The following is a 12,734-nucleotide window of genomic DNA, read 5'->3' on the forward strand; positions in this document are numbered from 1 at the left end:
GCAGGTGTTTTCTAGGCTGCAAACCCTGGCAGCTGCAAAGCAGGGTGGGGAAAAGGGTGTGTGTGTGTGTGTGTGTGTGTGTGAGAGAGAGAGAGAGAGAGAGAGAGAGAGAGAGAGCTGAGCCTCATGATGCCAGCAACCTTTTCAAATTCTGCTGCAAGACTTTTGTTGCACAAAGGAAGCCTTTGAGATGGGAGGAAATGCGGGGTGGGTGGGACCCAGACGCTGCCCCCTTCTCTTCCAAGTCAGGATAGGTTGCCCCTGGGGGAATAAAAGTGGTCACAGCCCCCAGATGCTCCTATTTTTTTTCCCAGTTCCCCGTCTAAAAAGCCCAGGGTTGCAAGGCTGCAGAAGGGGGCAGCATTATTTTTATTGTAACCTTGGCCACTTTAAGATGTCCGAAGTTCAACTCCCGGAATTCCCCAGACAATACAGGTAATCCTCAATTCATGGCCACCACCGAGCTCCCAAATTTCTGTTGCTAAGCGAGACCGTTGTTCGGTGAGATTTGCCCTGTTTTACGACCTTTCTCGCCACGGATGTTAACCCAATGGCTGAAAGCCATTCAGCAAATCCGACTTTCCCCATCCGCTTTGCTCGTCGGAAGGTTGCGCAAGCGGATCGCATGACCTTCGCAAAGTCTTGCCACTTGCCAGCCGTCCAAATTTTGATCGCCTGGCTGTGGGGATGCTGCACCGGTCATAAGAGTGAAAAATGCTCCTAAGTCACTTGTTTTAGTGCTATTGTCACTTTAAACAGTCCCTAAATGAACCATCGTATCTCAAGGACTACCTGTATGTTTTGGAGACCATCAAAAATTAGCTAAGTGTTGCTGTTGCTGTAGGCTAAATGTCCAACCCTGAAATCTTTACACAGATCTCCCCGTTTTAGGGAATGTCAGTTGGCCAAATTTGCAAAAAGCCCCAAAAAACCAGCCCAAATGTTTAGTTGCTCCAGGTTTGCTGCTACCTGGGGACAATACCTCTTCTTCCTGGCTTTCGTTTGGCTCTGGAGAACTGACTTTTCTCTCCTTCCACCATAGGGGCTTCGACTGACAGTGGAGCAGTTTAAAGTCCCCCAAAGGCAGATTCTCGGTGACCTGAACAGTAAGTTCCCCTTCTCTTCCGTTGCAGATGCTTGGCGAGAGATTTTTTTCCCACCAATATAGCCTTTTGTGTTTGTAGGTCAGTGGCATAAACATACAACAGGTGCAACGCGGCCCATCCGCCTTTTGCAAATAAAAGTTTTTGGCCCCGAGTGAATGCTTTGGGCTTGAATGGGAAGAACGAGGGACTAATGCTACGTGAACCGCTGCAGTTCATCCTTTTCCCAACCGTACGATTTTATTAAAAGGCAGAAGCCTCAGCGGCAGCTCACTTGCCGGTCAGATTCCCAGGCTTAAAAATAAAGCAGGAACCAATTATTTTTCCAGATCTGGCAGGATATTATCTCTTTTACAAACGATCAAATTAATGTCCCATCACGTTGTAGGGAAATTTTTAAAAGGCCTGCTATAAGGTCGCCTAAAGTTAGAGTTGTCGTGTGCAATGCGAAGCCATAACAAAGCCATAAAAATAGAAAGTTGCATCATTTCAAGCAAATACCTACCGCCATAATGCCTAGAAACCTGTGTTTAAAATGATCCAAAGTGACGTTCACTAGGTGTGTCGCGTCTAGTTCAGTAGCTGCATAATACAGCTGGAGCATGAGTTTGGGGGCAGGCGGTTTCTCTCCTAAATGGAAGATGGGCGGGAGATGCATTTTTTTTCCCCTGGACCCCCAAAGGTGCTTTTTCAAGAGGCAATTGGATTTTCTGGGTTTTCTCTGAAGACATAACATAACATAATAACAGAGTTGGAAGGGACCTTGGAGGTCTTCTAGTCCAACCCTCTGCCCAGGCAGGAAACCCTACACCATTTCAGACAAATGGCTATCCAACATTTTCTTAAAAATTTCCAGTGTTGGAGCATTCGCAACTTCTGGAGGCAAGTTGTTCCACTCATTGATTGTTCTGTCAGGAAATTTCTCCTTAGTTCTGAGTTGCTTCTTTCCTTGATCAGTTTCCATCCATTGCTTCTTGCCCTGCCTTCAGGTGCTTTGGAGAATAGCTTGATTCACTCTTCTTTAGGGCAACCCCTTAGATATTAGAACACTACTGTCATGTCCCCCCTAGTCCGTCTTTTCATTAAACTAGACATACCGAGTTCCAGCAACCGTTCTTCGTATGTTTCTGCAACCGTTCTTCAAGACGTTTCACTTCTCATCCAAGAAGCTTCTTCAGTTCTGACGAGATAGTTTAAAAGGTTAAAAAAAAAAGAGGATCTTAAAAGGTTTAAAAGATCCTTTAAAAGGAGGCAAATGACCAGCTGTCTGCAAGGAGTATCAGGTCCTTCTAGTCCCCACCATCCAGTCAGAGCTGAAGGAGCTTCTTGGATGAGAAGCGAAACTTCTTCAAAAGAAACAAAACCAGAAAGTCCGGTTGCCTCTTGAAAAAAAAAGAAAAGCATCTTTGAGACAACTCTGACCTGGAGGACTGAGAATCTCTACAGACTTTTCCTCCTGGATATTTCACCAGAAGTGCTGTTGTGCCTTGTAGGTATCAGCTGGAACATTGGCAGCACAATTCACTTCCTGCTGAAGGAAACCGTGTCTTCTGCTATGGCTGCCATTAAGGGCAGGGTGCAAGGTAAGAAAAAATCTTTCCTTCTGCTTTTGCTTTCTTTCTTTCTTTCTTTTTCTTAATGCAACACAGTCTTGTAATGGGTAGAAGAAATAATCTTGAGGAACAAGAGGGAGAATGACAACAAAGACAATGATAGATAAAGAGCAACCGGAGACTTGGATAGAAAGCCTCAGACTTGACTCCTCCTCCTTCTTCTTTTTTTTTTTAAATTTACATTTATATCCCGCCCTTCTCCGAAGACTCAGGGCGGCTTACACTGTGTCAAGCAATAGTCTTCATCCTATTTGTATATTTATATACAAAGTCAACTTATTGCCCCCCCCAACAATCTGGGTCTTCATTTTACCTACCTTATAAAGGATGGAAAGCTGAGTCAACCTTGGGCCTGGTGGGATTCGAGCCTGCAGTAATTGCAGGCTGCTGTGTTTTAATAACAGGCTATCTTACAGCCTGAGCCACCACGGCCCTTCCCTTATAATAATTAATAATTATATTAGTAACAATGAATAAAAGTTGGAATTAATCTTCATGATTTCCGGTCTGGTTTTCCTTGGACCAGGCTGATAGCAACTTAACTTAACCTCTTACTGGGATGGGGATGAGCAGCTCTTTAGTGTTGCAAGGCTGGCTAGGAACTCTGGGAGTTGTAGTTCGACACACCTGCTGAGCATCAGACCAGGGAAAGTAGTTCTGGGTTGGCCAGGCCAGGAGTCGCCCAAGGCAGCTCTTTCGGCTCCCCTGTTTGATAGGGACACATCCCAATTTGATTGGTTAACAGCGGGAACGTTTTCAGAAAAGACAATGAAAGGGCTACTGGAGCCATTTGCAGTGGGATCCCTCTTGGAGTGAAGGTGGATAAAAGGAGACGTGATAGAGGACTGGTAAAACACTTTCTCTTTCTGTCTCTTTTGCAACTTGGGGGCATTTAATAAAACTCTAAAGGGAGATGCCAGACAGATAAATGAAAGGGCAGCTCGGAGTTAAGCCAGGGAGTTTGCTGCCATCAGATGTCAGGATAGCCTGGGGGGGGGGCGGCCCTGGCAGGAGCTTATTAATCTAGGTCAGGTTTGGACGTTACCTACTAACTAAATCAAAGGACCAAACAAGAAGAGCCAGGTGTTAGGAAATCACCTGCTGTCCGGTGCTTGTCTGATCCTTTCAATGCATGCTCTTGTGCCCCCTGGGCCAGAGAGATCCGAAAGGGAATTTAAAAAACCCCAAAAACCTGTCAAAGTGGCAGCTGTAGTCATGCCGTTAAAGCTTTGGAATTCCTTCGACACGGAAACCATGAGTAGCATCCCTGTTTCTCCACGAATTTCGTAAGCCTCGTGGTAGAATGGCCAGAATGGCAGCTCACGGTAGCCGATTCCAAGGGGGGGCTATAAACACACGAGCTCTTGGAAGGAAAAACTAATTCATTTACTGACTGTTCGTAGTTACGACCGCACGGAAAAAAGGGACTTACGGCCATTTTTAACACGACCGTTGTAGCATCCCCATGGTCCCGTGATTAAATTTCGGATGCTTGGCAGCTGACTCATACTTACGACGGTTGCAGTGTCCCGGGGTCACGTGACCCCCTTTTGCGATCTTTTGACAAAGCAAAGTCCATGGGGAAGCCGGGTTCACTCAACGCCCCTGTTATTAACTTAACGAATGCAGAGGTTCACATAACGACCGTAGCAAGAAAGGTTGAAAAATGGAGAGGGAAAAAATTCACTTAACAAATGTTTCGCTTAGCAGGAGAACTTTGGGGCTCAGTTGCGGTCATAATTTGAGGATGGGATCAGGACTATTGACTTTACATGCCTAACTTGCTTCAATTCGTATTGACTTCTGATTCCAGAGAGTATTTTGGAGAACTTTTTTTACTCTTTCTAATTTAACCAACCTGAATAAGTTGGTGTCATCAGCAAAGTAGACGGAGGGCTGGAGTTAAAAAATGAAGTTGTCAGATGCAAGTAGTCCTTGACTTACAACAGTTCATTTAGTGACTGTCTGACGTTACAACAGCGCTGAAAACATTCTTTATCTATTAACATTATTTATTCACACTTATGTCCATTGTGGCAAGCAAAGTCAATGGGGGAAGCAGATTCTACGAACAACCGTGTTACAAATTTAACAGTTGCAGTGATTCGCTTAACGACTGGCAAGAAAGGCCGTAAAATGGGGCAAAACCTGCTTAACAATTGTCTCGCTTAGCAGCAGAACCTTTGGGCTCAGCTGTGGTTGTAAGTCACGGGTTACCTGCAGAGGTTAATCTGCTAGCATGGAATTTGTTGTAGCTTTGCACGAAAACATCCGGACGTCCCATCTCCTGGGTGACTTTTCTCTTTAAGACCTAGAGAACTCCCTGCACCACTTACGTACGGTTCACAGGACCGTCCAGGCCCTGATCCGGGACCAGGATGAGCTGGCATCGGCGCTGAAGGATCAGAAGCGAAGTCTCACCTCCCTCCTGGAAGAGCCACGTTGCAACTACTGCACGGGGGCCCTTAGCAGAGCACAGGATTTGAAGTTGGGGGCTGACTTCCAAAATGTAAGCCAATCCGGATCCTGACGGCACCCAAACGGAAATGGCGCATGAATCCAAAACTTTCTTGGAAAAATTAACTGGTTAAGGAAAATGCTTTTGATATTGTAAGGTCCCAAAATATTGTAAGATATTGTATTGTAAGGTCCCAAAGTATTGTAAGATATTGTAAGATATTGTAAGGTCCCAAAGTCAAGTGACTACTTGAGTCACCAGGATGCTCAAGATGAGGATGGCAAAAAGAAGCAGATTTTATTTATGGTCAAAAACAAAATACTGGGTGGGACTATATCCAGAACATACAGGTACAATTCATGTGAGGAGATAGCCACCCCTTGGAGCAGGTATGGCGTCCTTTGATACCCTCAGAGACATCAGGGCATCCGGAGGCTACAGTTAGTCCAGAATGCGGCTGCGCGGGTGATAGATGGAGCCCCTCGTGGCTCCTGCATAACACCCATCCTGCACAGACTGCACTGGCTACCTGTGGCCTTCCGGGTGCACTTCAAGGTTTTGGTGACCACCTTTAAAGCGCTTCATGGCATTGGGCCGGGTTATTTACGGGACCGCCTACTGCGACCGAATACCTCTCACCGACCCGTGCGCTCTCACAGAGAGGGACTCCTCAGGGTGCCGTCAGCAAGGCAGTGCCGACTGGCGACGCCCAGGGGAAGGGCCTTCTCTGTGGGGGCTCCCACCCTTTGGAACGAACTACCCCCCGGACTCCGTCAGCTTCCGGACCTTTGGACCTTCCGCCGCGGGCTTAAAACATACTTATTTGGACTTCCGGTTTGGCTCCGCTGTGTTAATGGCGGCAATTTCAGTCCGCCCGTTCTTTGTGATTCTGTGAGAGCTGTTTAGACAGTGCTAATCTTCTGTCAACAGCTCGTAAATCTCTGCCTCGGGCAAAGAGGGGGAGATGAGCATTTGAACTGAAGTTTGAGCCCCCAAGAAAAGCCCCAGAATGATTTCTGGTGGTTTGATGGGAAACGCTCCTTCGATAGTTCAAAAAAGCTCCAGAGTCCAGAACGCCTCTGCAAAAGCAGAGCAAAACGCAGCGTCCATCTCCGTGACTGAAGAGGATTTATGATAAATTTTCAACACGGAAGAATCGAAAGCAGGAAGGCTGGCATTTGCTTGTAAGATGATTTTAACTCCCTGACAGAGAAGTTATTTGAAGAGTGGAGATGAAGAAAGATGGCGTTTTGTTTTTTGAAAGTGAAAGCTAAGGAAATGCTGATTACAATTGCTGGTGTGGAACCTCTAAGAAGAAAATAACAAGATTTTTTTTCTAAATGGAATTCTTTTTAAAAAAAATCTATTTCTTTTATTATCTTTTTTTACAGTGTTTAAGAAGAAAAATTTATTGGGTTTTTTTTCTTTTATTCCTCCCCTTTTTTTTTTTTTTCTTCTTCTTCTTGATATTACTTAGTTTAAAATGGCTTTTAAGCAAAGAGATTTAACCACTTCTAAATTATTGGAAATATCTTCACTTCAGGTACGGAAATTGAAAGAAGATATTAAAGACAGTCTAAGGAATTTTTACAGGAGCTTATGGGCTCATCTTTCAGAAATAGATCAAAATTTAATGAAATGGAGAGAGAAATACTGGATTTTAAAGATTTGGTGGAAGAGCAGAGTAAGGAGATGAAAAATTAAAGGAATCAATTACTTCATTATTGTTATCTAGTACACAGACAGAAGAAAGACTGAATGAATTTAACCAAATTAATTTAGATTTGCAAAGGAAAATAGATGAAGTTCAAATTAATTTGAATTTAGAAAATAAAATAGATGATATTCAGGTTAAGGCTGATAAGGCAGAGGAAGAAAGGGTTATATTACAATATAAATTAATGGAATATGCTATAAGGGTAAGGGTTTAAGAGAATTTAAAGAGGAAAATTTGAAAGAGATTTTTATTCAGGCCTTTGCCCAGATAGAGGAATGGAACCAGAAGATTTTGAAGTTAATATTGAAAAAATTTATCGTGTTAATTCCTGGTGGGCAAGGCAGAAGTGTTTACCGAGAGATGTGGTTATTTATTTTACAAATAAGAGGATTAGGTATGGAATTTTGCAAGCATTTTATAAAAATAAATTTCAAATATTAGGACAAGATATAATAATGATGAAGGAAATTCCTCCTAAAATGTTAAGAAAGAGAAAAGAATTTGCCTTTCTGGTGGATGAGCTTAAGAAACATCAGATATATTTTAGATGGGAGGTTCCAGCAGGTTTAACACTGAATTATAAAGGAAAAAGTATTTTCTCAATACAATTTGTAAAGCACGAGATTTTTATACTAATGTATTAAAGATTGGGAATTCTTTGTTAACAGATGTTAAGTTGAATGGTGAATAGATGGTTGAAAATGTGTAAGATAGAAGAAGGAGGAGAATGTTTAACTTTATTAAATATGATTATGGTTAATTTTTGTAAATGACTTATTGTGGATATAAATGTGTAATTTTAGGGGTACTATATGATATATTAAAGGTATAAAGGAATAGGAAGATGGAATATTGTTTAATTTTGGAGGATAGATAGTAAAATTTAGGAACTTGGATTAAATATTATATTTAAGAGATGGATGTAATGTTAATTAGAATGTAATTGTTATAATAGATATATTGTGGATGATATAGGTGTAATTTTAACAATGTTATTTGACATAAGTAAGGTAAAGTGAAGATTTTAATTATTACAATTGACACTTTGGATATTTGTAATATTATTTGTTGTATATATAAATGTTAAAGATGTGAAAAGATGGACTATTGCTTACCCCTGAAGGTTGGACAGAAAAATTAAAGAAACTAAGTCGGAAATATGAACTATTTTTGAGAGATTGCTAAGGGAAGAAAGACATTTTAGAAGAAACCTTGGTGAATATTGGAAGATGGAACGTTGTTTTGATATTGATTGATGAAGGTTGGATATTAAAAACTACGTACTTTCTTCAAGAATAAACACTAACTCAATTGGAAACTTTGGAGAATTCTAGGAGTGGAATGGTCTGATATATAATGGAGTGGAAGAAAAGTATCTTCTTTGTCTTTGGAAGGGGAGTGGAGGTTTTAAGGAATGACTATGGATTATGATTTGTGCTAGATTTTAATTTTTGTTGTTAGTTTTATACCCTGTACTCGGTTCTCGGAAGTCCTGGGGGTGGGGAGGAAGGAAGGGAGGGAGGGGTAGAAAATGGATTGATAGTTAATGTACAAAGATGATTGAAGATGTATAATTAATGTAAGATCGGACCTGCCTGGTTACTACTTTAGAATGAAGGAAAGAAGGAGTAGAAGAGAGAAGGAGGAAAGAGAAGAGGAGGAGGAGGAGGAAAGGAAGGAAGGAAGAGGGAAGAGGGAGAAGAAAGGAATAGGGAGGAAAGAGGAGAGGATGTAGATAAGAGAGGGGGAGGATGGTTATGGAAAGTAGAAGAAGGTAAAGAAGGAGAGTAAAAGGAAAAGGAAGGGGGTGGTGACCAGGCAGATCCGATTAATTGTATATGAGGGTACATTAAATATGTTATTGGATATGTTATTGGATAAGAATGTCAAAATAAAACTTTTTAAAACAAAAAAAACATACTTATTTAATTGTGCAGGACTGAGCTAGATTTTAAATTTATGGGTTTTAATTGGGTTTTATTTGTATGTTTTAATTAACGGGCTTTTTGAATAAGTTTTTTAATTGTTTTTATACTGTATTTATGTGTTTTTAAGTGCCTGTAAACCGCCCTGAGTCCTTCGGGAGATAGGGCGGTATATAAATATGATTAAATAAATAAATAAATAAATAAATAAATAAATAAATCAGCTTAGTACCCAATTCTGGCCTTCTAGTTTAGGTTTGTGTATTCCTTGCTGCCCTGCAAAGGGGTAGAAGCCGCCCAATTAGCGTTTTTCTCTTCCTTGAGCATCCATTTGTTCTCCCAATTGCTCATTTGGCCCCCTGGGCTGCAGGGGACAGATTAAAGGTGTAAATTAGGGCTGAAGTGTAAAATATCTCCTCTGTTTATGCAATCAAGGATTGCATTGGCATTTTTGGCTGCTGCTTCATACCGCGGGCTCTTACTTAAGCCAAATGATTTTCATGTCAATACTGTTTTATATATTGTCACCTTGCTCTCGGATCCCAGGGATTAGTCTTTTACAAATCATTTCCGTCTTCAGGTGCCTTCTGTTGAAAGAGTTCTGAAAAATTTGCATGGGCTGCCTCAGACAAATTTCTCTCAAATGATTCACAAAGTAAGTGAGGAAGGGTTCTAGAAGGGGTTTCTTTTCAGCAAAACGCACATTCTTCTCTCCAGTTTCATGGTTAAAAATATTATTTTTACGCTTCTAGGCCAACAGCAGTTTCAATGCAATTCCACAGTTTACGGTATTGAAAATGGATAAAGTTCTTCAAGGTGAGTGAAGTTTTTCCAGGAAAAAACAACCTGGATTCACAAAAAAGGCGTCTGGAATTTGTTTTAAAAAAAACGTCAAAAAAACACACGATTTGAATCATTATGATGACTGTGTGTTAAATTTTGCTGCCTATCTCGTCATGGAACTAGTCTAGGCGGCTTCCCATAATAAAAAGGAAGAAAATGAAAGGAGGGTAAACAGAACAGAAATAAAATAATGGAACAATAAAACAAACCGCGAACTTCGCCGCGAACTTAAAACCTATTTATTCCGTCTAGCTGGACTGGCTTGATTTAAAAAATTTTAATTTGTTTTTATGGGTTTTAAATTTTTGTAAATTTTTTATAGGGTGTTACTGTATTTTAAAATTTTTGGCCAATCGAATAAGTTTTTTAAAGGGTTGTTCTTAATATTATATGTACTGTTTTCTTTGTATTTTATTCTGGCTGTGCACCGCCCTGAGTCCTTCGGGAGAAGGGCGGTATACAAATTAAAATATTATTATTATTATTATTATTATTAAACAGTGAAAAAGGAACGCGGCAAGAATAAATATGAATCCTCTCCTTTTTCTTCTGAACTCTGCCCTGCAATATAAAAAGGGTTTATTTTTTGCAGTTGTGCTTGTTCACCCTAGCATTTTTAATGTGAACAGAGGCATCAAGGGAGTCCTCATTTAGGGGCCAACACTGCGAGCAGCAATTTGGTTGTTAAGCGATCGCGAACTAAAACTGCAACCGGGCTTACGGTCTTCCTTCCTTCTTGTCAGCTTTGGAAGCCATATTAGGCCAGAAGCTTCCGTGAAGCTCCGTTTGGGGCTTTTTTTCTGAAGCTCCGTTTCTGAAGCTTCTTTCAGCCTCTGAAACCTCCATTTGAGAAGCTGGGTGGGGCTGCATTTGAAATATAAGACGCACCCAGATTTTCACCCCCTTTTTTGAGGGGGAAAGGTGCATTTTATACTCCGAAATATACGATAGTTTGTCGCGAAAGCAACTGCCTGCGAAGGCTCCTGGATTGGGGTTGAAAGGCGAAAGCAGAAGCAGTATGCTCCATCCCATATTTGGGTAGACCAGGTTGCCCTGATAAAAACCACTGCATCGGGTATGTTTTGGCATGGGGAGGAGCATTGTTCTGTCCCCCCTCGCCTCCGTCCGAGCGATGGCTTAATTAGCCGGCACTATCAGCTCTGGCAGCAAACTAGCGAGCGTCTGCCAAGTGACTCTCTTATCGCCCTTGATGCCGATGAGTCGCCCAGGAACAAACAGTACTTCAGCTCTTAGTTAAGCAGTTGATTTTGCCTGCTATGAAGAGGCATAGCAGCCCTCGCTGGTTTTATATCCTGTGGGTGTGGCTCCATGACTCAGCACTTCCTAGGCCTGCCCCACCCCTGCTTCTGTTGTTCCCGCGTCTCCTGCCTACGAAACCTAGGGTCCAGCCAGGCCTGATTGCCATCAGCCGGGTCTGGAGGCGTGGCCTGGGGGGGAAGAGTCAGGGGACGGAGGCCTCGTTTTCTCCTCCACCTGGCCTGCTTCTGGCTCCTGGAGCTGAGTCAGGGAAGCCGGTGCTCCCGAGGTAAGTCCTGATGGCTCTTCCCCCTCAGTGTCCAAGTCACTTTCTGGCAGGGGGCCCGGCTCGGGGGGCGCAGACACAACAAGCATGGTGACACTTGCACGGTGGATGCCATGGATGGTAACCCTTCTCTTTCCTTGCAGAGCTGAAGAAGGACATTGAGGGAGCTGCCCAAAAAATCCAGTTGGTTGCAGATGACTTCCCCATCTCTGACCAAACCCGTCCCATGAGCGAGGCCTTGGCGAAGGCAGAGAACGTTAGCCGACCTTTCCTGAAGGAGGTGAAGCGTTTCGAGACATACAGGTAAAAGAGAGAGGTGGGCAGAGCGGGTGCTTGGCAGACGTTTATCAGATAACCTGACAAGAAACCCGACACTCCTAACATTTGAAGGGACTGAGAAGGCTAATGAATGGAGCCGTAATATAATACCGGCAGACTAGCTACAGCCTGGACAAAGAATTCCCTCTTCCCATGGTGTTGCAGGAAAGGAGGATTTTTAGGAGGGCTCATTTTTTTAAGGTGTACACTATGCTTCCTCGTGTTTCTTTGACTTGAAAACACATTTACAGAAGTCCTAATAAAGATGGGATAGAAATAAATACATTGTCAGACCAGGACTCTGGGCACTGCAGAAAGGGGTTGGAGCAGTGGTGGGATTCAAGTAATTTGACAACCGGTTCTCTGCCCTAATGATTTCTTCCAACAGCCAGTTCATCAAACTGCTCAGAAAGTTAACAACCGGTTCTCCCGAAGTGGTGCGAACTGGCTGAAACCCACCACTGGGTTGGAGTATCAGGCTTTTCCAAGGAGAAGACCCAAGATTGAGGATATCATCACGAGAAAGTGTGGGAGGAGGACGCACTGTTGATGCAGAGCTTGTGCATGAAAGCCTTTCGTTGACCACAGGAGTTCCAAATACTTTTATATACGCACAAATATTTCGACTGATTTATTAGAATAGAATAGAATAGAATAGAATAGAATAGAATAGAATAGAATAGAATAGAATAGAATAGAATAGAATAGGAATTAGAATAGGAATTAGAATTAGAATTATTAGAATTAGAATTAGAATTGGAATAAGAATAGAATAGAATATAGAATAGAATAGAAAATAGAATAGAATAGAAAATAATTGGAATAAGAAGAATAGAATAGAATGCAACAGAACAGAACAGAACAGAACAGAAAATAATTGGAATAAGAAAAACCTGGTAGAGAACTGACTCAGAGCCCGAAGTTGTCTCCTTCTGATTCCCCATACTTTTTTTGTCTTGGCCAGGTGGATTGTAGGTACAATTGCATGCACAGTTATCCTGCTGATTGTCTTCTGTAACGTTCTGGGCCTTTCCTTTGGCACTTACGGGTTGGTGGTGCGAGACGATCCCAGTGACTACGAGATCCGGGCTGAAGCTGGAGCCAAATTTCTCATCACGTAAGAGCTCTTGGAGGTCCCCTCTATTAATAAAGGAGAATATTTGTAGCTCAGGGTTGAACTGAGGGCTTCTTGGCATTCTCCGGGCTTGGTTGCT

The 12,734-nt window shown here is 42.3% G+C and overlaps 1 protein-coding gene across 1 annotated transcript in view; it reads left to right on the forward strand.

Moving 5' to 3' along the window:
• Positions 1-12,734, forward strand: part of PROM2 (prominin 2) — a 45,131-nt gene that overhangs the window by 8,249 nt on the left and 24,148 nt on the right. Inside the window, exons 5-11 of the mRNA XM_058194113.1 lie at positions 1,043-1,106; positions 2,597-2,686; positions 5,026-5,225; positions 9,397-9,471; positions 9,569-9,632; positions 11,346-11,505; positions 12,485-12,637. Coding sequence (XP_058050096.1) covers positions 1,043-1,106; positions 2,597-2,686; positions 5,026-5,225; positions 9,397-9,471; positions 9,569-9,632; positions 11,346-11,505; positions 12,485-12,637 — 806 coding nt within the window. The remainder of the gene's footprint in view (positions 1-1,042; positions 1,107-2,596; positions 2,687-5,025; positions 5,226-9,396; positions 9,472-9,568; positions 9,633-11,345; positions 11,506-12,484; positions 12,638-12,734) is intronic.

Source organism: Ahaetulla prasina, chromosome 9 (genome assembly GCF_028640845.1).
Source record: "Ahaetulla prasina isolate Xishuangbanna chromosome 9, ASM2864084v1, whole genome shotgun sequence".
In the NCBI taxonomy this organism is placed as follows: domain Eukaryota; kingdom Metazoa; phylum Chordata; class Lepidosauria; order Squamata; family Colubridae; genus Ahaetulla; species Ahaetulla prasina.